The following is a 25,666-nucleotide window of genomic DNA, read 5'->3' as shown; positions in this document are numbered from 1 at the left end:
GCCTGTGAGGAGGACATGTTTGAAGTAGGGCTACCATTAAATATATGCAGGCATATATAACATTAAATATACTATTAAATATATATCACAATATACTATACATACCATTAAATGTGTTATATATTTATATATTTTATATATATATATAATGGCATATATATAGTGTACTATATACATATACATAACATATGTAATATATGATATGTGTATTTTTAATGTATATATACACAAATATATATATTAGTCCAGGTGAGAGTCAATTTGGGCCTAAAAAGGGAACATAAGATAAAGATGGAGTGAAAAGGATTCAAGAAATATTTAAAAAGTGATGTCATTGAGCTTGCACATGTGACATAAATGAGGGGGAATGGTCAAAGATCATTCAGGATTCTGGTAGAGACAACTTTAGGAGCCATTGGTTGAAAGAATAGAGAAAGGGAGAGGGAGTTTTAGGGAGGAAGATGATTCGTTTCAAACATTTTAAAACTTTGACATTTCTGTGAGACATCAAAGTGGAAATGCCCAGCAAGTGCTTGGGAGAAAAGTCTGCAATTTAGGGCAGAGATACCTATGAAGTAAGATTTGGGATAATCATTCAGCATGTCAGTGGTAGTTGAAAATACAGAACTGGATCACGCAGGGAGAACATAGAGAATACATAAAGACAGCAGAAACAGGTGACTTTTCAAGCACACATTTTGATCTCAGGCTTTGACCAGATGGTGTCGGTATATATGCTTGAACTGGCCCCCATCTCAGGGTTCTGTCAGTAGGAGGTGAGATACTCCTACAGGTGCAGCCCAGAAGTCTGGGAGAGTTTGTGCCCATGAGGCCATTCATGAGTGGGATGAAGCCCTTTTCTCCTCCCTGATTGAGAATTCTTAAATCATTTCTTAAGGTACCTCAGAAGGCCCATTAGGTCCTGGCACAGTGATAGACAAGTAATTAATCCTTATAAGCCACCCTTTCTTCCCTGTCTCACTCTGCCCATCATTCTTTCTGCCAGAGTTAATCTCTCAGATAAAATGCCATCTTTCAATACTTTCCATCACATTAGGGAAAATAATTTTTTAATTCAATGTTTATTTATTCTGAGAGAGAGAGAGAGAGACCAGGGGAGGGGTAGAAAGAGAGGAAGAGAGAGACAAGCCCGACACTGTCAGCACGGAGCCCAACTCGGAGCTTGATCCCACAGCATCATGATCTGAGTGGAGACCAAGAGTTGGATACTTAACCGACTGAGCCACATAGGTGCCCCAAGGGTAGAGAAAATATTTTGATATTTTAGAAATATTTATATTTGGAGATATTTATATCTCTAAAATTAGGGCTAGTTCTACCTACAAAGCCACCACAAGCACATGAAAGAGAAGATTGCTATGTAGAAAATTTGGCTTTACAGATGAAGTTGTAATTTTCTAAAATAACTTAAATAGTATTGCAGATATCCTTTTCCTTTTTTGTGTGCCTCACCTAGGAGTTGCTTTCACCTAAGTGTATATTATATACAATGTATTTTTCATTTCACAAGTTTAGCTAGGAGTCTTAAAATTGCAAAGATCAACAGATATTTCCAATGCTTTTTTTTTTTTTTTTGCAGTTTTTCAATTGAGTTGAACACAAAGCTCTTAAATTTACTTTGATAGAAAAGAAATATGGATCCTAAAAGGGCAACTTTAAAAGAGTGTAGCCTTAATTATTCAACATTAAGCGATTTGTTAGCATATTTTTATATTTTTCAGTTATTTACTTAAAAACTCAGAGGTTCTAAAGGGCTTTTTCATTGTGTGATTGATTCTGACAGTCAAAACAGTTGTAATCTATAGCAGGCATTTGTGCACTTTTCCTACCAAGAGCTAGGTAGTAAATATTTTAGGCTCTACGGCTCTAGAGTCACTGGTAGGACTGTTCAACTCTGTCACTGTAGTATGAAAGCAGCTTAAGAGAACACAAGACAAGTTGGTATGGCTATGTTTCAATTAAAGAAAAAACTTCTTTTTTCCCCATAAGACTTCCAGTTTAAGAAAAAAACAAAAAAATATTTACAAGTTTGCTGAGCCGTGATCTTTATAATGAGTCCCTGTGGATTCCACAAGATTATTATATTGTTTCAATATATAATAGAAGAAGTGTGTTTTGCTGTTGTTGATGATCTTAGAAATTCTAAGTCATCCGTAGTCATGATTCTTTGTTGTTTTTTTTCCCAGGTTGCCACATTATCGGTTACTGCTTTCAACATAACTTTTGAATATTTTCAAGCATTATGATTTGTTTAGATTTCTTTCTTGTTTTAAAATTCTTTTTAATGTTTATTTGAGAGAGAGAGAGGGAGACAGAGTCCAAGCGGAGGAGAGGGAGAGAGAGAGAGGAAGACACAGAATCTGAAGGAGGCCCCAGGCTCTGAGCTCCAAGCTGTCAGCCCAGAGCCCAAGGCTGGGCTCGAACTCATGAACCATGAAATCATGACCTGAGCCGAAATCAGACATTTAACTGACCGAGCCACCAGGCCGCCCCTGTTTAGATTTATTTCAATGGTTTCATAATCATATAACCAACACTTGTAGGCCTTTTCTCTCTTACCTGGGAGAACAGAACACATTCATTAACTGAGAGGTATGTTGCTATATCAGTACCTCTTTGTCATCTAAGTTTGGGAAGACAGTTAAGCCTTGAACAACATGGATTTGGATTGCACAGATCCACTTATTCGTGGATTTTTTCCCATAAATACAGTAGAGTACTGTAACGGTATTTCTCTTCTTTATGACTTTCTTAATGTTTTCTTTTCTCTCGCTTACTTTATTATAAAAACACACTGTCTAATACACATAACATACAAAGGATGTGTTAATCATCTGTTTGTTGTTGTCAAGTAGTAGTCAAGGTTTAGTAGTCAAGTTTTGGAGGAGTCAGAATTTCTACCAGGATTTTCAAATGCAGAGAAGTTTGCTCCTCTGACTCCTGCACTATTCAAGGATCAACTGTATATACTAAGAAGAAATGGGGTAGAACCACTTTTCTGGTTCAGAAGGCTAAGATGTGGAGTGGCGGTTCTCTGATGAGCACATCTGTTTTATTTTCAGAAAGTTTAATAGAATAGATTGGAAAGAGGTCACTAACACAAGGATGAAGGAGATGGAAGAGGGCATAAAAGTGAGGGTTTGAGAAGGGAAACCTTCCTTTTAGCACGAAGATTCTTACGAATTACATGCAAGTGAATGTCCTCTTCTTAAGTTAAGCTGAAGGAATCCCTTTTAATCCGTTTATTCTCCTACCTAAAAATGCATTCAAAACTAATCTGTAGTTTTCTAAGAATAGCCCTTTTACCCATATTTTAAAACACGTTAGGTGACATTCTTTTTTAGTACCACATTATGTCATGCTGTTCATGTATGATTTACTACATTTATTCCCCCACTGATTTCTTCCTGTGGTATCACCTTTCCTTGAATGCTTAGATAATTTTATGTAAAAATAGTTTTTAAGGGATTAGTGAGAGGTGAAACTTCCAATTTCCATGCAATTCAAAATTAGGAGAGCTCCAAGGCTAATGCCTTATTTTAAAAGGCCATTGCTTACTTGCATTTTCTTTCTTTTTTTAAAAAAATTGTTTTTAACATTTATTTATTTTTGAGAGAGAGGGAGACAGAGCATGAATGGGGGAGGGGCAGAGAGAGGGGAAGACACGGAATCCAAAGCAGGCTCCAGGCTGTGAGCTGTCAGCAGAGCCTGACGCGGGGCTTGAACTCACGGACCACGAGATGACCTGAGCCAAATTTGGACACTTAACTGAATGAGCCACCCAGTATTTACTTGTATTTTCTGTAGAACTGGCAGACATGTCAATATGTCACTCAAAAGCCAGTTTATTTATTTATTTATTTATTTATTTATTTATTTATTTAATTTTTAATTTTTTATTTTTTAATATATGAAATTTACTGTCAAATTGGTTTCCATACAACACCCAGTGCTCATCCCAAAAGGTGCCCTCCTCAATACCCATCACCCACCCTGCCCTCCCTCCCACCCCCCATCAACCCTCAGTTTGTTCTCAGTTTTAACAGTCTCTTATGCTTTGGCTCTCTCCCACTCTAACCTCTTTTTTTTTTTTTTTTTTTTCTCCTTCCCCTCCCCCATGGGTTTCTGTTATGTTTCTCAGGATCCACATAAGAGTGAAACCATATGGTATCTGTCTTTCTCTGTATGGCTTATTTCACTTAGCATCACACTCTCCAGTTCCATCCATGTTGCTACAAAAGGCCATATTTCATTTTTTCTCATTGCCACGTAGTATTCCATTGTGTATATAAACCACAATTTCTTTATCCATTCATCAGTTGATGGACATTTAGAAAAGCCAGTTAATTTATATATATACACTTAGATTTTAGACTTACTTTAAGACTTAGTTATTGCAGACTTCATCTGCCAGACCAAATGTCAACTGATCGTTCTGGATCTTGGTTTCCTTAGCACTTATGAAACTCTTGCAGCCTTGGGTGTGAGATGTCCCTGTCATCTGTACCTTCCTCAGGGAACAGTGAGCTGGGATGATCAGGACCCGGGTGGTGACGATGGTCTCTCAACTGATTTTAGTTAGCATTTCGGTAACTTGTGATTTCTGTCCATGAGCTTGAAGCATAGTATAAGTAAGTGTACCTTCAAAATCTTGGTAATGAAAAGCACATCTAAATAAATTCTATATTAAGTAGCTTTCATATTGTGTTAGTTCTAATTTGTTTCAGTTTTAAAATGTCATTAAAGGAGATTGCTATTCCTTAAAAGCTTAAATGCTAAGAGCTCACTGTGAGACAGTATTATTTTAGGTATACTATAGGCAGCAGTGGAGAACTAGAGAAAACAGAATGGATTCTTAGGTAGTAGAAACTGAACAGGGAGCTTATCTAAATGGAAAACAGTTTTCTCCTAAGGCTTTAGTTGGCATACAAGAGGCTACAAGATACAACTAGGAATCCTCCAGAGTTTAGGAAAAAGACAAAAAAATCCTTTTGAGCAATAAATAAATCTGTGCATAATATATGCTTTCTGGTAACATGATTGAATGGACAAAAATCTGGTTTAAGAGGCAGTCTTGGGGCGCCTGGGTGGCTCAGTCTGTTAAGTGTCAGAATTCGACTCAGGTCATGATTTCACAGCGTGTGAGTTTGAGCCCCGCATCAGGCTCTGTGCTGACGGCTCAGAGCCTGGACCCTGCTTTGGATTCTGTGTCTCCCTCTCTGCCCTACCCCGCTCACGCTCTGTTTCTCTCTCTCAAAAATAAATAAACATGAAAAAAAAAAACAGGCATTCTTATACTATGTTTTATCTCTACTATAAGGCAGACTACTATGTCTCTAGGGCATTTGTCTGTGTTTATATTCATACCCACATACATATATAAAATGCATATTAACACCTCATCTGGCAAAGGGCTTTAACTTTTCTAGGAATTTACCTTGTCCTTTTAAACACAGAATGTGGATTAGATTAGTAGTTCTGAAATTTTCCTAATTATCAGAACCATCTGATATTTTCTTTTAAGAAAAATACAGATTCTCAGTCTTTACACATATCATACCAGAAGCTCCAGAGGGAAGTCCTAAGAATCTGTATTTTTAACAAAAGCCCTTAGTGATTCTGATGGTAAAACAAGTTTAGGAAATATTGGATTAAATGATGTCTAAATTAGGAGCCACGGTTATTTTCACGTCTGAGTCTATTTTTAAAGTACCTGGAGATAACTTGTAAATGTGATTATTCCATTTAGCTTATCTCTCAAATGGCATCAAGGGGCCTATATTCTCTCTTAATTGCCTTAAAAAGACACTGACTTAGATTTAGTTAATGGAAGATAGTTGAATTATAATAACCTGATGTTTTATACTCCTAATACAAGCTTCTGTTACTGGTGAAGATTTTATCTGTGTGCTACACAAAGGACGCTATGCCTTTCAATCAGGTGGACAACTGACTATGTTAGCTTGGTGGTATGGTCTCTCCAGAGTATTCCACACCACCTTCCCTCTACTCTGTATGCACACTAAATGTGCTTCTGATCTTGGTTTTGTTCAAGTTGATTTCCTCTCCTGAAAACCTTGTTTGATGACCAGCTGACATAGGTATTGAGGCACATTTCCAGTTATGCTGCTAAATTTTATATTAATAAATTGGCATTTTTTGGTTTCTATTCTTTTTTTGTGACAAATGCCTGGGTCACTAAAGACCAGACTCAAGGTGACTGTACTGAGTTGCAGATATTGAGAGAAGGCTGGCAAGACCTTACTGTTTGTTTTCTTCGGCTATGGAGTGGCTCGGTATGAAGGAGAAAACCCGGATGTAAATTGATCTGGGATTTCCGACCCAGCACTCTAAAGTAAATTATTATTTGAAACACTGCTGGACACTAACTCGTTCTCTTGCAAAGAAGCCCCAGGGTAGAGACTGGCCACCAGAGGGAAGAACAAAATAGAGAACAAAGGAGAATTCAGGCTTATTTCCCATCAGTTGAAGCCGAGGTGTCTTGTGCTGGGGTATTTTCCTCAAGCAGAACTGGGACAAAGGGCCATCCAGCTGACCCACCTGAAAGTGCCGTCACAGAGGTTTTGATAACGAATTCCCTGTGTTCAAGGGGAGGTAATATACTAATTTGTCAGAAATTGATATCTGCTTTTTATTTTTATTTCACTTGGGTTGCAGGGACTTCCCGGATGTAAAATACAGTGTGGATTTTACTCTAGGTCTCTGTAGTTAAAATTATCCACTTTTCCAAGCATTTAGGGAGGGATATTTAATTACTGTGTGAAAGGGTGTGCAACAGCTGTGGATATTCCTGTCTGTTGTTCTTGTCATTCTGTGGTTTAGTGAGGTCCATTATATATTTTAGCCGAAGCATGAATATATGTGAAATCAGGGATTTTGATGAACCAGATTCCCCCTGCTGAAGCTACATTATAATGCCCATTATGTTAAATTTACCAATCCCAATACTCTCAAATATCTATTCAGCAATAAATAGTTGGGATGGTTACTCACATTTCCACATGTGGGTAATAAAGATGACTTCAAAATCAGATTTTAAGAGCATCTGCAAAGTGCCTGTGCGCCTAATAGTGGCAAACACCTAAAGCTATGTTGCAAATGGCATATTACGTTTTTAGAGAGAAAAAAATGTAATTCAAAGCATTGGTTTCAAAAGCAATTACTATTTTAACTAACGTTATATTTTAAAATCTAACTTGGAAAAAGTGTTGGTTTTGAAGTATAGTGTAGAGGAAATCTCATCTATGGTAGGACTTTGAAGTATAAATACATAATGAATATAATGTACCATGAAAATTAAAGTATGACATGTTTGGAAGACATTATATTAGTAGGGTAACAGTGCTACATACTCAGTTGTTACAAATTTGTAATCAGAATTAATAATTATCTAGATACAAAGAACTATCTAAATTGATCTTGTATTATTTTCATGGATTCCCCCGTTCTTTAATTCCTATCAGTCACTGATTAGTAAACAGAAAACAAAAACAAAAACAAAACAAAACTTAGAAGCCTAATAAAGGGAAAAAGAAAAATGAAAAGTTAAATTTTGAGTAAAGTTTTTGAATTTTTAAAACTAGTTAAGAATTAGACTCTTTTGTGAACGTTTTGGACATCATTTTCCCTACAGAGTCTATATGTGGACCTATGGGTGAGTTATTTAAACCTTCTGGGTCTCATTTATTTAAATAGAAAATAAGAGTTTTGGATTCCAGATGCTACGTGCTTAAATTATAGAATAAAAAAAAAGTTGCAAGACTGTCTGCAATTGAGATAGCTAACAAATACATGGAAATAAAATCCCTGTAACAAATGGAATGTATACTATTACAGAAACAAAGTAATGATTCCAAAATGACTGAAGGTTAAATGGAAGAACCTGGAAGTGCAGATATATCTGCATTAGAAATGGAAAAGGGAGAAAAGCATAAGAAAGCTATGCAAATACAGGTAGAAGTTGAATTGGAATCTGGGAACAAGGCTGTGTAAAGAAGGGAAAGATCTAGGGAGTTGTAAAAGAAGAAAGAAGCAGAATTTGTCTATAATTTAGATATGCGGTGTGAAATACAAGGACAAATCAATATGTACTGTGCTTTTCTGTTTATGTGATAATCATGTGTCATGTGAAACATGTGGGCAGTATGGTATTACATTATGGGTAACATCAATAGTTTTATTTTAATTTAAATATAGTTGACATACACTATTATGTCTCTGGTGTACAACGTAGGGATTCAACATTTATATACACTACAAAGTGATCAACATGATAAATCTAGCTACCATCTGTCACTGTATAAAGTTGTTACAATATGATTAACTATATTCTCTATGGTGTATATTGCATCCTTCTGTCTTATTTTATAACTGGAAATTTGTACCTTTAATCCCTTTCCCCTATTTTACCCATCTCCCACCCTTCTCCCCTCTGGCAACCACCAGGTTATTATCTGTATCTTTTTTTTTTTTTTTTTTTTTTTAGATTCCACACATACATATACACACCACATATTCTTTATCCATTTATCTATTGATGGATATTTAGGTTGCTTCCACACCTTGGCTATTGTACATGATGCTACAGTGAACATAGGGGTATGTATATCTTTTGGAATTAGTGTTTTCATCTTCTTCACATGAATACTCAGAAGTGGAACTAGGGAGTCCTATGGTAGTTTTATTTTAAATTTTTTGAAGAACCTCCATATTGTTTTCCATTGTGTCTGTATCATTTTGCTTTCCACCAGCAGTGCACTAGGGTTCCTTCCCTAGGTTTCTCCGCATATTCACCAACACGGGTTATTTCTTGTCTTCAGTAATAGCCATTCCAACAGATGTTATGTGGTATCTTATTGGTGTTTTGATTTGCATTTCCCTGATGATGAGTGACCCTGAGCATCTTTCTATGTGTGTGTTGACCATGTGTTTGTCATCTTTTGAGAAATGCCTATTCAAGTCCTTTGCTCATTTTTTAAAAAAGATTTTTTGGGGACAGGGTATTGAATTGTATGAGTTCTTTATATATTTTGGATAATAACCAACCCCTTATTAGTTATTCCATTTGCAAACATCTTCTCTGATTCAGTGGGTTGAGCTTTCATTTCCTTGATGGTTTCTTTCACTGTGCAATCTGTGTGATATAATCTCATTTTTGCTTTTGTTTCCCTTGCCTGAGAAGATAGATCTAAAGAAATATTTCTGAGATCAGTATAAAAGAGCTTACTGCCTATGCCCTCTTCCAGAAATGTTATGGTTTCTAGTTTTACATTTAAATCTTTAATCCATTTGAGTTTACTTTTTAACATGGTATAACAAGGTGGCCCTGTTTCATTTTATGTGTAGCTATCCAGTTTTCCTAACACCATTACTCGAAGAGATTGTCTTTTTTCCCACTGCCTATTTTTGCCTCCTTTGTCAAAGATTAATTGACTGTATAAGTGTAGGTTTATTTTTGGACTCTATTCTGTTCCATTGGTCTGTGTGTCCATTTTTGTATCAGCGCCATACTGTTTTGATTACTATAGCCTTGTTGTATAGTTTGAAATCACAGAGTGTAATGCCTCCAACTTCCTTTTCTCAAGATTGCTTTGGGTATTGCAAGTCTTTTGTGGTTCCATGCAAATGTTAGGATTTTTGTTGTAGTGCCATGAAAAAATGCCATTGGCATTTTGATAGGGATGGCATTGAATAACATCAGTAATTTCAGTTGAAATTAGAAGTTGCATTTTTCCCTAAAAATATTCCGGTACTTGTTAAGCGTGTTTACAATGCTGTGTGTCCTCAATGAACCTCATGAAGCCCGTCCCTCAAGTCTCCTACAAGAGACAAACATTTAAATGTACAAATACTGATACAATTAAAAGTTATGAGAAATTTGTAAAGGGAAATTTCTTGAGCTTGTGTGAAGGCTTCTCTGAGGAAGTAACATTGAAAAAGGATTTTTAATTCGCAATAACTACTAGGTGAGTATTAATGGGATATTAAACCAAAGCAAAAGGCAAATGAGGGTTATTGTTTGGGTTTTAATCTGTGACCTAATTTTTGTTGCTTTAGGCCTGGGTCAGTTCTAAATTGCCACATAGAAGTAGGGGTTATTATTTGGAGCCTCCTTTCACACAGGAAGAATGAGGGATAGATGACTAGTGTTGCAAAAAGACATTGTATATGAAAATAATAAATTGCAGCATCACTTATTTTCCTCTAAGTATTCTCTTTAGTGGTGTAGGGGATGAAAAACTTGCCTGATTATTGGGTAAAAAATAGCATTTATGAATTTTAGACCTATGCCATTTAAATGAGAATTTCACTCTGGCATGTATGAACCAGTCACGAGGACAGTATTGTGTTGCATTCTATTAAAATCTTATTATACATATTGTATCATTTTTAAATGATAAAAACCTATTTTCATGAACTTTTAAATTAATAGTTCCAAACCTTCTTGACTTTTTTCTCTCTAATACCGACCAGGCTCTTTTCAATTAAATGCTTCTTTGTAACCTCCAATCCAATAGGTTCCATAAATTCTTAGGACTGAAGAAATTGAGTACCATTTGTCCTCTTTCAAATAATAGATGAGATGTGAAATGGGTTGGATGGTATATGAGTCTCTGGAGGATACTTTAAAATAGGATGTGGGTTTGTAGAGTTTCAAGTAGCAAATTAGTTTAAAACTGATTAACGTTTCTCTTTTTTAAACTGAGGCATATTAGGCGACTGTATTGGAGGAGGGGGGACTCACCCAAATTTTGGCCCTTTTTGTACATCTGAAACCACCTGGAAAGAAATGTATCAGAGTAATTGTAGTTTGCCAACCCTTTCACAACCATGGAAAGCAAATCAATTTCATATGACTTGAATACTTAGAAATTATTTTTTAAGGTTTCTGTTTCTTTCATTCAAGAGTAACAGAAAGAATTCTATCTAAATAAAGAAACATGAATGATATTTTGAATGACCTTATTTCCTCAACCACATTCCCCTTCCTTGATTTTTTTTTTAATCTCTACTCTCAACACAACAGAAGCTCTGACGGAAAAAGATACTGTGGGTGTAAAAGGAGCTAGGCCAACGGCAGGTGGGTGGCCTTTTCTGGAAGACTACAACAAATTATGCCCATTTTGTTCCAAATAGTATGAAATTAGGTATTATGTAAGAGAAAAGGAGGCTGAGTTGATATAAACATTTTAATTTACACATACATTAAGGGGAGTCATGGTGCTTCCGCAAATTAAATGTATCAGCAGTGTAGCAACCATCCGTCTTCACTGTTGTAAGATAATTCTCCATAGATTTCTTATGTTCTTCACAGCTCAGCCTCTGAGTAAAGAGTGAATAGCTTTTACCCTGAGACATTTGCTCACTAATTCCAGATTAAGCATCCTCTCTTCCTTCCTCCTATCATCTCTCTCTGGAGTTGAAGAGAAGCAGGTGTACCAGCAGTTTATAAGAGCTAGGCTCCTAATGTCTGGGATCCTTCTCTATGGTACTACCCACTTCACGTGGAGGGGACACCTGGGCATCATCATGTTGCCCCTGGGAATTGCGGAACCAGTGGAAGGTATTTTTCTGGCTGGTGCTCTTTGCTGTCCCTCTAAATCGAGGACCTGGTATGTGTCTGTGAAACAGTGGCAGTCTGCCTTGTTAGTCTGCAAATAGGGTAAACTCTCAGATCCTTCATGGTCTTTGACCTAACATGCACAAGGAATTGCAAACTCAGATGCCTATGGGAACCAGGCAAGGGACAGGAATCGGAAGTCGGTCAGGTGTTAAATAATAAATGACAGCTGACACTCAGCCTCAGAGTTATGTTTTTGTTTTTGTTTTTAATTATAAAACTGAGCTTTATTATTGCTGCTTTCAAGTCCTTCCCAAAGAAACATTAGTCATTATAGTTGTACCAAATAGCAACTCTGTAGCCAAGGATTTGCCAGCAGTTCCATTTCAGACCCTATTTTTGAAGATTTTTATATCAAAAGTAAAATATTTGCTTTAGGGTAAAATTGCAATGAGTATTCTCAACCCAGGAGCATGTTGCTTTGCTTCCTATTTTAAGAAAATCTTCCTAAAGTGTTAGTTTTCGCTGAAGACTTTCGTTTATATCTTACCTGATGTGAAGATTCTCAAAATTAAGGTTCAACTTATTAATTATCTAGACTCTAATTATAAAAAAGTGGCAATCTCCTAAACTCAAAATTTTCCTTCTAAGCTGTATGCGAATCATCTATGAAAATGGGAAGTAAGGGTAGCATGGATAAAGGACCTAATAAATTCCAAAACTTCATGTCGATTAGTAATTTTCTTCTTTCATTTTCCTTTTTTTTTTTAATATAATTTATTGTCATGTTCACTAACATACAGTGTATCCAGTGTGCTCTTGGCTTTGGGAGTAGATTCCTGTGATTCGTCGCTTACATGAAACACCCAGTGCTTATCCCAACAACTGCCCTCCTCAATGCCCATCACCCATTTTCCCCGCTTCCCCCACCCCTGCTTCCTTCCACCCTAGTTGTCACCATTTAGACTTTTCTGTCCTAGATGGTGAGAAACCAGCAGGATGGACTTTTTTTTTCTTCTTTTTGGTTACCATGGAAACACTTGGCATAATACCGAAGCACACAGTCATTGACGAATAAAAAAATCTTAGCAGGCCATATATGACATTGCCTGACATTAGCTCAGAAGAAATATGGTGAAGTATGGTAATAAGAAATATGGTGAAAAGCCAAAATAACAACAAAAATTTTGCCATGATTTTTTTCCCAAATAGGGTCTTACACAGATGAGTCAGACATCAGATGTTTTCTTTTAAGTAATTCTTTTATAGTGCTTGTCCTACTAACCTGTGTCCCAGCATGTTATTTCATCTCTGCTAGTGCTGTTATTTTATTTTTTATTATCCATTTCTGTGTTCAATGTATACACAATTTAGTTAGAGCTTTGTGGCCCATGTCTAATGATAAATGGTTTTCACATGTATATACAAATATACAAATTGGAAAACTCTAATTATTTTGCACTTTTTTTTGTATGTGATGTGGCCAGAAACATACAAGAAAAAAGATTCAGAAAACTAAAATTTGCTGGGAAGAAATCTAAGTTTTATTTCATAGAGTTTAGTTTCAAGGTTATATAAAAACTCCAACAATGATTTAAAAACCTTTTTACGTTGGGGCACCTGGGTGGCTCAGTCAGTTGACCATCAGACTCTTGATATCAGCTCAGGTCATGATCCCAGGGTCATGGAATCAAGCCTCTGAACATGGAGCCTGCTTAAGATTCTCTCTGTCCCTCTGCCCCTTTCCCCCACTCATGCTTTGTGTCTAAAACAAAGACAGCAAAACAAAACAAAACCCTTTTTTATGTTGAATCTATTTCCCTAACTATTAGCCTAGAAAGTTTGGGATCCTAAAGTGGCTTTCTATGAGCCCCTAAAATTATAGGTTATGTGGTAAAATATTGGTGAGTTGTCTGAATGAGTTTATAGGAGTTTGGCTACCTCAGCTGTTAGTCAACTATAAAATACATGGGAAAAGAGAATTTTATAATGTCTTTCATTTTCTTTGTTTCTGCATTTATAATTATGGAAATAGTAAATGAAAATAAGTGGGCATCACTAAGAAGAGTAAGGAAAAACAGATACTCTCTGGAAAATTATTAGTGGATAGCAAGAGAATTTTCATAGCTAAATTTAAAAATACATTGAGATACTTGGGATTACTACGTGCTAATTATAAAATGCCATGCATGAAATTAGCAATTCAGGAAACAGTGAAAATACTACTTAAGATAATGATGATTTATGGCAATAAATAAAATAGAATAGAATAAATGTAAAATAGTATAGAATAGAATAAATGTAAAATAGTATAGAATAAATGTTTTTATTTGTTTATTGAGGTAGAGTGCATGTAATTAAAATTCACCTGTTTAGGTGAGCAGCTCTATGAATTTCAGCGAACTTACACACTTGTGTAACCACCACCACAACTAGGACAGTATTTCCATCATCCCCCCAGATTCCCCATTCCTTTTTGTCATCAATGACCTTCCTCCCCACACAGCCCCTGGCAACACTAATCTGATTTCTTTATCCGTAGTTCTTCCTGCTCTACATTGTTGTATAAATGGTTTCATCAAGCACGTAGCCTTTTGCGTCTGGCTTCTCCCACTTCGTATAATGCTTTTGAGATTCACAGCTGTTGTTATATGTACCATTAGTTTCTTTTTATTGCTGAGTGGAATCCCGTTGTAAAGATTTCCCATAAGTTGCCTTACTGTTTACCAGTTGAGGGATATTTGGATTGTTTTCAGCTTTTGGAGACTATAAATAAAGCTTCTATAAACTTTGTGAACAGGTTTTTGTTTGGTATGTCTTCATTTCTCTTGGACAAGCAATATTTATGTGTGGGATTGCCACATTATAGGGAAGTGTGTTTAATTTTAAAAGAAACTGAAAAACCATTTTTCAAAGTGGCTGTGCCATTTTAGATTCCCATCAACAATGCATTGGAGTTCTAGATGCTTCATGTTGGGTGTGTGTGTGTGTGTGTGTGTGTGTGTGTTTGTATGTACACACATTTTAATTTCAAAGAAGTCCTTTCTTTCAAGTCTTTCTGAAGATGCATTATAGTAAAAATTGATATATTCTTGAATTTTGTGTTCTTTTACAAACACGGGATGGCTAAAGTAGTAGGTGTCAGGGGGAGTTAATGCCATTTTTTCTTTCTTATGAGTTAATTCACCCACATATATACATAGATGTGTCAGTAAATTGAAAATATTATAGTAAGATTATGATTAAATTGTGTGTTACACATATACAATGACAGTAGTTTCCAGATCATTTAAAATGTTTGGTCAGTAATTCAGAGATTCCTAAATATAGAGACAGATGAGTTCAGGCAAGTCTTTAGACCCTTGTTAATCTTTGGTTATAGTAAAACTAAAAGTTGCAATATAGTTGACAAGGCCATTCTGTCTTTAGTTGGAGCATCTAGATGTGGCAGCCCATGAAAAGAACAACTTAGAAGGGCTGGATGACTTTACAAAATTTCCAAGCCAGTGATAGTTCTAATGTAAATAGAATTGGTCTCTACAGATAATTCGGGTCATTTAGACCAAACTGGAATTTTCAGTTGCCCTTTAAGTAATTCAGTAAGGTACTAATGGCACTTAAGAGTGAAATGTGGCTTCTCTGATTTCTAAAATGGCAATACCGCCCTGCATACAATAATGTTTGTGTTTTAATATCCTTCCATTTATTCTGGGAAAAACACCAGAAATGAAAGTGAATTTTCCAGAACAGAGACACTTGGGTTTGTTCTTTTTTTGTGTGACTATTTTCTTAGGACTAGTTTCCTAGGCTAACATGCCAAGCTTTTTGCAAGACCACATTTAATATAGGGCAAAGGTAGAATTAAGCTTGAACATTCGTAACTTTTTCTCAAGATGTGATGTGTTATCAAATAGGCTTTTTTTTAAATGGCTGACTTAATTTAATATTCAAAAGAGGCTGGAACTGCAAATATACATGCAAACTGAGAGTTTTAGTATTTTAAGTGGAAGCTATTGTTTATTCTCAAGAATGCTAACATTTAGAGGGTTCAGAAATTGAATATATTTTGGCAAAAATTGTGATTACATTGTGTCTTAGTGCAAGACCCAAGTGTCTTCTGCCTCAAATTATTTTTGTGTCTTCTTATTGGTATCTAAATGTGAGACAAGCACTCTCAAAATGCTTCTCACATAATATACAGTGAACTCCAGAAAAAAGCTTTGTGCAAATAGCATCCACTCGGATGCTACTTACCTGGTACGGCCCACAAATGAGAAAATTTGTAATTTTCACAAATGGCCCATTTAGAAAAAAAAAATTTTTAATGTGCATTTATTTTTGAGAGAGAGAGACAGAGTGTGAGCGGGGGAGGGGCAGACAGAGAGGGAGACACAGAATCCAAAGCAGGCTCGAGACTCTGAGCTATCAGCACAGAGCACGAGGGGTGAGATCATAACCTGAGCCCAAGTCAGATGCTCAACTGCTCATTCGACTGAGCCACCTAGGTGCCCCTCAAATGGCCCAGTTTTTAAATTTGTGACTACATAATGGCAAAAAAAGAAATACTTTGGAACAGTTGAGCCCATACTCTCATGTGGAGCTATGTATGTGTATATCCCCAAGTTAGCTTACAGATACTTTTATGTATAAGAATGGTACTTTCCATAAACTTTGAGATTTTGATATCAATTTTCTATCCTTTCTCAATAAGCTATTCTATTCATGAGCAATGTGACAAAAGCAGTGTTTCTTATTATTTACCCTAATTTTTCCATTTTCTTGCATCTTCTGAGTCTTTGTTACAATGTCCTATGTTGTATTGCAGTGGGATAGACATACTGGTCCAGGGAATTTGTTAGTAATCAGTCTTTGCATATGCTTTTGTCCTATTGTTTACCCAACTGCAGTCTTTGTTTTTAATAGAACAAAAAATATTTTCTTACAGTGTGTTCTGCTAAATCCTGACTGCTGGTTTTTAGTTTATTAGAAGAATTGTATGATTTCGTACTGAGTATTCTTTCTGCATTTTTGTTTTCCTGGCCTGTATTATTCTTTGATTCATGATTGTGGATAGCACTGCTAAATAAATGTTCCTCAGGCAATATTAAGTGGGTTATATTTGCCCATTAGTTGGATCCATAAACTTTTCCCACGTTGATTGATTTCCTTACTGACAAATTACGGAGAAAATTCTGGTAGTTCTCAAGAAACACTAGGAAGTTGGGGGAAGATGCCAAGAGGTTTGGGGTCAGTAATTTGATCTTTTAAAACTTTCTCCAAGTGAGACATCAATAAATCATGTGAGATAACTTTGAATAGAAGCACAGAATTTTAAAAAAAATGAAATAAAATTTCAGCTTCTACATATAGCATCTGTGAGGAAAAAATGAAAACAGGAACGTATATTCACATAACAGTGGAAGAAAAAAATGTTTTTTAAGTTTGAGTTTGCTTGAAGTTCTTCATTATTAAACTATAGCAGGATTCCTATTCAGTATGCAACTGAATTTGCATAAGTATTAAAATAATTTATCATGATTAATTCTATTATAGTAAATTTCAGCCCTAATCACAATCTGCCATATACTGTAGTGGTTTGTCAGTATTTCGTATTTTACTGGAATTTTGGTGGAATTGCAGCTCCTGTAACAGCACAGATGTCATCTGAGTTCCCCATGATTAATGTGGTTCTGAAGGAGATCTAATAACCATTAGCCAGTTTCATAAAGTGTTACAGAATAAGGTCAGCGTGGGAAAAATTTTAAAGTCTTAAGAATGTACGTTCTAGCAAGTACCTGTGGCCACAAATTGGATTTCTTGAACAATGAGGAGATTTAACCTTGGAAACAGATGAACTCCTTGGGCAAAGGTGGGAAGAGGAGACTGTGATTTGCCTTCAGATACTTAAAGGATCATGAAAAAATATGGCAAGTCTAGAACTAAAGGTTGAAAGTTATAGGGAAGTAGATATACATTTGATATGTTATAGTTTCAGAAAATCGCCAGAAACACGCTGGGCTTCATGGGTCTAATGGGCCCAAGAAGCAAAGGAGCTTCCTGTTGCTGGAAGCATCTAGGTAGAGCCAAGGTGCCTACTAATAGATACTACTGGAATTTTTGTTTTCAGTGGTTCAGAAGAAAATTTTGTTTAAGTAAATTCTGATTTTTTTTCTACCATGAGTTTCCATAAATTAAAATCCTTCACAATATCAACAAATTTCTTATATTTTTCTTAGATTTTGGTGGAGGCTTCAGTAGGAGATGGCTTCACCGGAGACATTGCAATTGATGATTTGTCATTCATGGATTGTACCCTTTACCCTGGTAAGGAAGAATATTTAATTTTTTTAAAGTTTATGTATTTATTTTCAGAGAGAGAGAGAAAGCACGAGTTGGGGAGGGACAGAGAGAGAGGGAGAGAAGGAGTCCTAAGCAGGCTCTGCACTGTCAGCACGGAGCGTGACAGGGGACTCAAACCCGTGAACTGTGAGATCATGACCTGAGCCAAAGTCGGGTGTTTCACTGACTGAGTCACCTGGGTGCCCCAGGAAGAATATTTTAATATATGAGCATTTTCAAACCTGTTTACTTGGAAAAAAACTGTCAAGGAAATCACTATTTCATTTCTGTAAGTTTTCTAAATATACCCTCTCTTCTGTTCTAATCTGTTAACCCTGGGAGAAATTATTGCGAATCTGCTGGTAATTAGTCTTAACGTCTTTGCAAACATAGTGCAGAGGTTTGAATCAGCTGTGCTTATGTCTCATCACATGGAAAACACTAGGAAATCACATCTGAAGTTAAACTGTAACATCATTATATTTGAGGGGTTATAATAACCCAAACTGGTTGCTTTATAATTACATTGTTTTGGAGACTGTGTTAATCTCAGTTACCTTCAGAGATGTTTTACTGTCAGGTTACGTGAAATATTCCTAAGGATTGTTGTGAACCATTTCTTCTCTGTATTACACATTTCTTTTATTTAAAAACAAATACGTTTTCCCATATTTATATCTCCATTCTCAACCTTTAACCTGAAATGCATACTTCTATACTACCTACCTACTCAACATCTCAATTGAGATGTTTAGTAGACACCTCAAAGACGATAAAGGAAAATAGCCTAAAACAAGCTATGATAAACTCAAATAAAACTAACACCAACACCCTGGGCGAAACCCATTCCAGGCCAGTGCATAGTGCTCTAATAGGACTGGGCATCAAGCTCTTGGTGGATAATCCTGGTACTGAGTTGGAGGCTCTTACATTGCATGGCAAGAGGGAGCAGTTTCCTTCCTGAAGGGATCAGAAGCATGTTCATTTAAAAATCAGTCGCAATAATCCATGTAGAGAGCACGCTTGAGTGCTGAAAAGTTCACCTTCATCCCTGAGCCATCACTGTAGTGTTATCGGTCAGAAGGGCACCAGCCTCTCCCAGACATCATCGGGGGGCCGATTCCAGTTGTCTTAGTTGTGTACATGTGACTCAGCTCTGTTCCTCTATCTCATCATCCTGGCAGGTTTAATGGCTTTAACTCCTCTGTGCAGTGGTTTCCACAGAGCTCTGCAGAGAGCCAAATCCTTCCCCGGATAAAGCCAGCAAAAAGGAGATCAGAATTCAACAATTTACCCTCATCTCTCAATGGCTGCAAGTAAATTCTTGATTACTAATTGGCCGCTCGATCCTGCCATTCTTCCATGCCTCCCTCTCTCAGTAAATGACAGCCTCTTTCTAGTTGCTTACTTTCATTACAAATCTGGTTAGCCACTAGCTTCAAATATATCCAAAGCTGACTACTTCTTAGCACTCTTCCCTTAGTGCCAGCCACCATCGTCTCTGCATGGATTGTTAGATTGTCTTTTAGATGATCTCTGCTTTTACCCCTGAACTGTATAATCGATTCTCAATACAGCAGGCAGAATGATCTTTTTCACACTTAGATAAGACCATGTCATCCTGTCTTCAGAGTCTACCAATAACATCCTATCACCTTCAGAGCCAAAGCCAGACTTCTGCAGTAGCTTCCATGACTGGTCCCCTCATCCCTTCTGGAATTCGCCTTCTACCACTGTGCCTCCACTTGACTTCTCTCCACTACAAGGCCTCTTAGCTAATCCTTCAACACTCTAGTCCATTTGTGCCTCAGGGCATTTACACCTTCTTTTCCCTCATCCTGGATTGTGCTGCACCCAGATATGCACTTGACTCCCTTCCTTACTTCTTTCTGATCTGCCCCAAAGTTTCTTCTTTAGTAAAGACCTCTCTGAACACTACACTACACTACATTACACACACATACACAGTTCACAGTCTCTTCCTTGTCTAACATTTTCTATCTCCTTCCCCTGTGTTATTTTTCTCTATAGCACCTATCACCCTTATAGTTTTATTTCTGTTTTCCCCAACAGTGGTAACTGCATGATGGCAGGAATTTTATCTGATCACTGCCTTATCTCCAGAAACTTAAACAGTATCTGGCATGTAATATTACTCAATACACATTTGTTGGATAAATGGGTGGATAGATAGATGCTTTTATCTTTTGAAGTACTTTATATGCCTTTGGTATGTATTTTAGTTTATTATTGCTAGAATATTAATTATTTTTATGTGCAAGATTCTGTTATATGCCAGATTTGTTGAAAGCCAAAGCTCAGTGGCTTATAACTACAAGCATTTAATTTTTGCTCTCAACTATGTGGGTGGGCATAAAACAATAATGGAAAGAGTATATGTTTCTTGTCCATAGCTCTTTATAAATCTATAAAGCGAGCTTCAAGCTGTGTATTTCTGTTGCTTGTGTTTATCTGGGACCAAAGCTAAAGGATGAGGGTCTTATCTGACATTTTGTTGTCGAGCAGAAGAGTGGGAAAAAAGAAAGCGCACTTAACGCTTGTGGTGAGACGTGGTATGCATTATGTCTGCTCATGTCCAGTGACTGGAGCAAGTCATGTGGGCAAGCCTAACGAGGGGGAAGCATCCTCTACAATAAGAAGCTTGGCAAGGGTAGGGAATACAGACGGTCCTTATGAGAGAGAGAGCGAGAGCTGATAAATGGCACAATAATATAGTTTACCACTCATATGTATCATCTTATATAATCCTCTAACCTTTTAAGAGTCTAGAATAATGTCTAGTCCTTTGCAGGTGAAGAGATATTAAATGTTGGATAGGATTGATGTTTCTGTTATCCCAGTTTTATGGAGCAAGCTGAGAAGGGGATCATCCGCCCAAGGCTACCTAACTAGAAAGTGGCAAAGTACATCTGCTTCTTTGGACCACAGTGCTAACCACTGGCATACCACACATCAAATACACTAACCTCTAAAGGAAGACAATACAATTTCTACTTTATAGATACGAACAATTAAACCGCACAAGAGACCTGGATGAAAATACCCAGTTGAGGGAAAGAATGGGAGTTTCACTTAAGTGTGTTTGGTTTTAGTGACCAGGGTTTTCCCACATGGCCTCCAACTCTGAACTTATGGAGCATCACTGTGACCCCCGTGGCAGAGGGGAGCATGAAAGAATACAGAAAGGGAAAACAAGTTGTGGTTGATCCTGTTGCTACTCCAGTTATCTTGATAATTAGATTCTGTGACCAATGGTTCCAAAGGAGAGGGAGAAGAGCTGCCAGACCTAGGGGCAGAGATGAGAAATATCAGTTACAGACCATGAGTCCTGGTTTTCTCGTTCAAGTTTTGGAAGAAAAATATGGACTTTAAAAAGCTGCCTGAACTGTGTGGTTTTAACATTGGCTTCATAGCAAAAGAAACATTGGGTTGAAACCACAAAGCCTGTTGAAGCTATAGGTTTCATAGAGGAATTTGATGTAATCTTGCCATCAGATGAAAATAAAAGCAAAAATGGTCAATAAAAATATTGCTCTTGATGATTACCAGTTTTTTTTCTCCTGTTAGCTGACATGGGATCAGCACTTACAGATTCACTTACAGACGTTGATTTGTTTTCAATATAAACTGATGATTTATTTACAGCATTTTTCCTCCTTGGCTAATAAAACAAAATAAAGCAAAAACTTATAAAGCACATACACACAGATGCAAAATATTGACCTGATCCCCCAGTGTGTGGATTGGCTCATTCCCTACAACTTTTATTTTATACTCAAAGTGACCGAAAGGAGTCACTTATTTCTTTTTTACCTGTTCCCTCAAAATCAACCTCTTTCCTTCATTCCTTCTTGTTCCTTCTAATGACATCACTGTTCTTTAGCAACCCAGGCTTGAAATTCCACAGCATTCTTTGCCATTCCCTTTAAAACTGCTCACTTGCAAATCCTGCTGACCTGTCTCCAAAATATTTCTCCCATCTCTTCTGTTTTTTCCCCTTGTTACCTTGGTTCAGAGTAGCGTTGACTTGAATGGTAAGCTTTTTAACCGCAAACTTTTACTAATTTTACCCCCAAAGTATGTGTGCTATAAATTAGGTTCTTTTCACTTTTTCCCAGAACATCAATTATGCGCTTTTCCAGGTCAGCTCTTTCTCCTTTTCTAACTTCTGGTTGTTTCTAACTTAATTTTCAAATCCATTCTCTATTATGGATTGTACCTTCTTTGTTTCAATACTTTGATGAATATAGATTCTTGTTTTAAAACTAATCCAGGAGGATACTGGAGAGAAGACTTTTTAGGCAAGGTTAATCACATTTCTAGGGAAAGTAGACAAACTTAGCCATGCAATAGAATCCTGTGAATTTTTTGGCATCAGTGTATGATGATGTCACTCATTTCCAGAGTACGTAATAATGGAGAATGATGGCAAGGTTAAATCCCCTCACTTTGAATCCGATCTTCAGAGTAGATCTTAAGTAAGAATTGTTGCCAGACAACATTCAGATTTAAATATAAGTAATCCAAAGAATTATCTGTTTGCATTCTTCTTTTGTCCAAACTACATTAGAAAAGCAAGACTAGTGTTCCCTTCAGAAGAACACATATGACAGTTTTCTATCTTGCGTCAAGGGTTATTCGTGAGATAATTGGGTTATTTGTAAAACTAAAGCCGTAACTACATGGCTTCACAACATACTGCTTACAAACTGGGAAAAACACTGCCCAAACACTTTTCATCCATCCTATTCTAAAAATTTAGACTTCCACATTATCAGAATTATTACTTGCTACAAATATCAATTATTAGAATGAATATCAGCATCCCAAGATTTTAGTGTTTTATTTCTCTCAGGCAAATTGTTACTAAGTCAGCGACATGTCTTGCAACTGATGATGGCTTAAAACTGAGAGGGTAACCGTAGGATGCTTCAGCACAATTTTTCTGATGTCTTCTCCCACCCGCTGAATGCTTTTGGTTGTTTTCGTTGTTAAACTGATTGATTTGGTTGAATTCTTGGCATCCCTCCTCATTAACCTCAATGTCTCATCAGCTTTATCTATAAGTGCTTGTTGAGGGCTCCTTTCTTTCTGCAAACAGTAATGTTTGTTTCAGTGGGAATGAAGAGGCAAGGGAAAAAGTATGGGTACTTTTGTCTTCACTTTTAAGATCTCACCAGCAGCTTTTTACCTTATAATATTAAGCTGCTTGGTGTGTTTGTTACATTTGCCTCAGAACAATACATCCCATAAAAGCACTGGTGTTAAGGTCTTTCTACCATATTTTTCTAAAGGGAATACAATACATACCCCGAAAAAATACAAATTATTGGAAATATTTACAGTTTGATAAAAGACTTCAAGGGAACATCAAGAAATTTGACACTCATGATTGCAGTCTTAAATATTCTGGTTTTAGCATGTTTGGAGTAGTCTGGCAAAATATAGGAAGTTTATAGGAATATTAGCAATATACAGAAATATATAGAAAATATATAGGAAAAAAGTTGGCCAAAGCCTGTGGTCCATTCAATTTAGTATTTTAATTGTGCTTCTAGAAAATGAAATTGGACAACTAAGTAACTTAATCTATTTTAAAGTTAAAAATTTACAATTTTGTCATCTTTTATCTGAGAGAAATGCTAAATACCAAAAATGGACAAGGCTGTTAAAATACTTAGATTTTAGCTTGAAAATTGTTCAACTACTACTTCAGTCTATTTGTAGTCACTTTGATATACAATATAGTGTCTGTAAAGATGGCAAATACTTTGTACCACCTAGAAAATTTCATTGAATGCATGGGTGAAAGCAACAGTGTTTCTAAAGAGCTGATTTGTCGTTGCAGAAGAGCTGATTTGTCGTTGCAGACGAGAAAAAAGACACCTCCAAAATATGTGGCAAACAGTGTATCACATAGCTGTTATAAATTCTATTCAAAGAATAGCTAACTTTTAGCAAAACCTACTCCTGGAAAGGAGACCTTATACAGACATTCAGTACGTTTATGCTGAATGTAGTTGTTTCGCCTTGTGGGTAGGACTATATTACTGTGTTCGGTGCAAAAGAAAAAAAAATACACTTTTACCCTGGAGATATTTCAGATTTTTAAATTTTCTGAAGATTGATCATGTTTAAACCTCAAGTAGACTTTTAGATTTTTTAAATTAAATATATATCTTACCATCAGAAGTCCCAGGAAAACCGTAGACATTGTTCCCTGGAGATAGATGAAGATCAACTAGACATATCAGTCAAAAAGTTCACATATTTATGGTACGTTGAAGCTGGCAATAATTTATTAAGGACTAGAAGTGTTAAAATACCGGTTTTATTTTCTTAATTACCAATGTGGGAATGGCTGTAGGGAGTGGAGTCTCATATAAAATAAATGGAAAATCTGTTTTATCAGAAAGATTACATTAGGGTAGCACGAAGTATACTTGCTACAAGCATTCACAGAGCAAGAACTTAGAATACTGAGTCCCTCTGGAGCCTGAGTCATCTACCTATGAGGACAGGTGCACAGGTGCGTTGGTTTCCCTGTGGCTTAGGGATGTGGAAGAAGATCAGCTCAAACCAGACTAATCTCTGCTTCTTAGTGTAAATTTCAGTCATTTACATTTCACCTTTGCAGTTTTGTTTAATATGCAAAGTTTTTTGTGGTATTTTGTTCGAAGACACTGAACTCTATCATTGCCATCAACTCTAGCTTTTTAAGCAATTATAGGTTAAAAATAACTGTCATAGCTTTTGCAATGGACTGAATGTTTGTAGGCTCCCAATGTTCATATGTTGAAGCCCTCACACCCAATGTGATGGTATTTGGAGGTGGGACCTTTTAGGGGTAATTAGGACTAGAGTAGGTCATGAAAAGTGCTGCCCTCATGGTGGGATTAGTGCTCTTATTAGAAAAGGAGAGACGTAAGATCTCTCTCTCTCTCTGTCTATCTCTGTCCCTCTCTCTCTCTCTCTCTCTCTCTCTCTCTGCATGAGTATGCAAAGCCATGAGAGGACATACCCAGAATCCGAGAATCCAACCATGCTGTCACCCTGATCTTGGACTTTCAGCCTCCATAACTCTGACAAATAAATTGTTGTTTAAGCCACCCAGTCTACAGTATTCTGTTATAGCAGTCCAAACTAAGATAGGCTTATTGTTCTAGATATGTTTCACTATTAAAATTGTTCAAAATTCATATTTAAAAAATTAACAAAACTTATCCATATACTACATGAAGTAATTTCTAGTATCCCCTGAGTTAGAGTATGATACTTTAGGAAATACTGCTTGAGGTCATTGCAGAGTAAAACAAGTTGACTTTCATGGTCGTTAGATGAAAGTCTGGGCCATCTTCACAGGCCGGAGAATGTGTCAGAAAGCTTGCAATCCTTTGCATGCCTCAGTTTCCAAACTGAGTCTTGGCCTAACAATGTTTCAGGCCTCTGTTTTTCTTGTGCATGCCAGATGCCAAGGAATCAGGCACACACAACTCCATACTTATAAACACCACCGTTTCCAAAGTTTGGCTCAGGAGTAAGAGACACTTCCTCTGTTTACTCTTAAATACAAACATATTGGACTTACTTGGTTTTTAAGATGTACTCATTCTGGCAGAATAACAAGGAATAATGAGGACAGGACAAAGAATTTCAGGATCTTCCAATTTCTTTTTACAGTACTGGTCCTTTTACCTATCATTC

General features: G+C 36.6%; 1 protein-coding gene across 2 annotated transcripts in view; it reads left to right on the top strand.

Moving 5' to 3' along the window:
- MALRD1 (MAM and LDL receptor class A domain containing 1) overlaps positions 1–25,666 on the top strand; it is a 770,287-nt gene that overhangs the window by 225,069 nt on the left and 519,552 nt on the right. For both annotated transcript variants that reach the window (XM_053896000.1, XM_019460623.2), the window contains exon 20: positions 17,839–17,926. In XM_053896000.1, the coding sequence (XP_053751975.1) occupies positions 17,839–17,926 (88 nt within the window). The remainder of the gene's footprint in view (positions 1–17,838; positions 17,927–25,666) is intronic.

This window comes from Panthera pardus, unplaced genomic scaffold (genome assembly GCF_024362965.1).
Source record: "Panthera pardus isolate Hobbes unplaced genomic scaffold, ASM2436296v1 HiC_scaffold_6, whole genome shotgun sequence".
NCBI classification, from domain to species: domain Eukaryota; kingdom Metazoa; phylum Chordata; class Mammalia; order Carnivora; family Felidae; genus Panthera; species Panthera pardus.
This window is presented reverse-complemented; position numbering and strand designations above follow the sequence as displayed.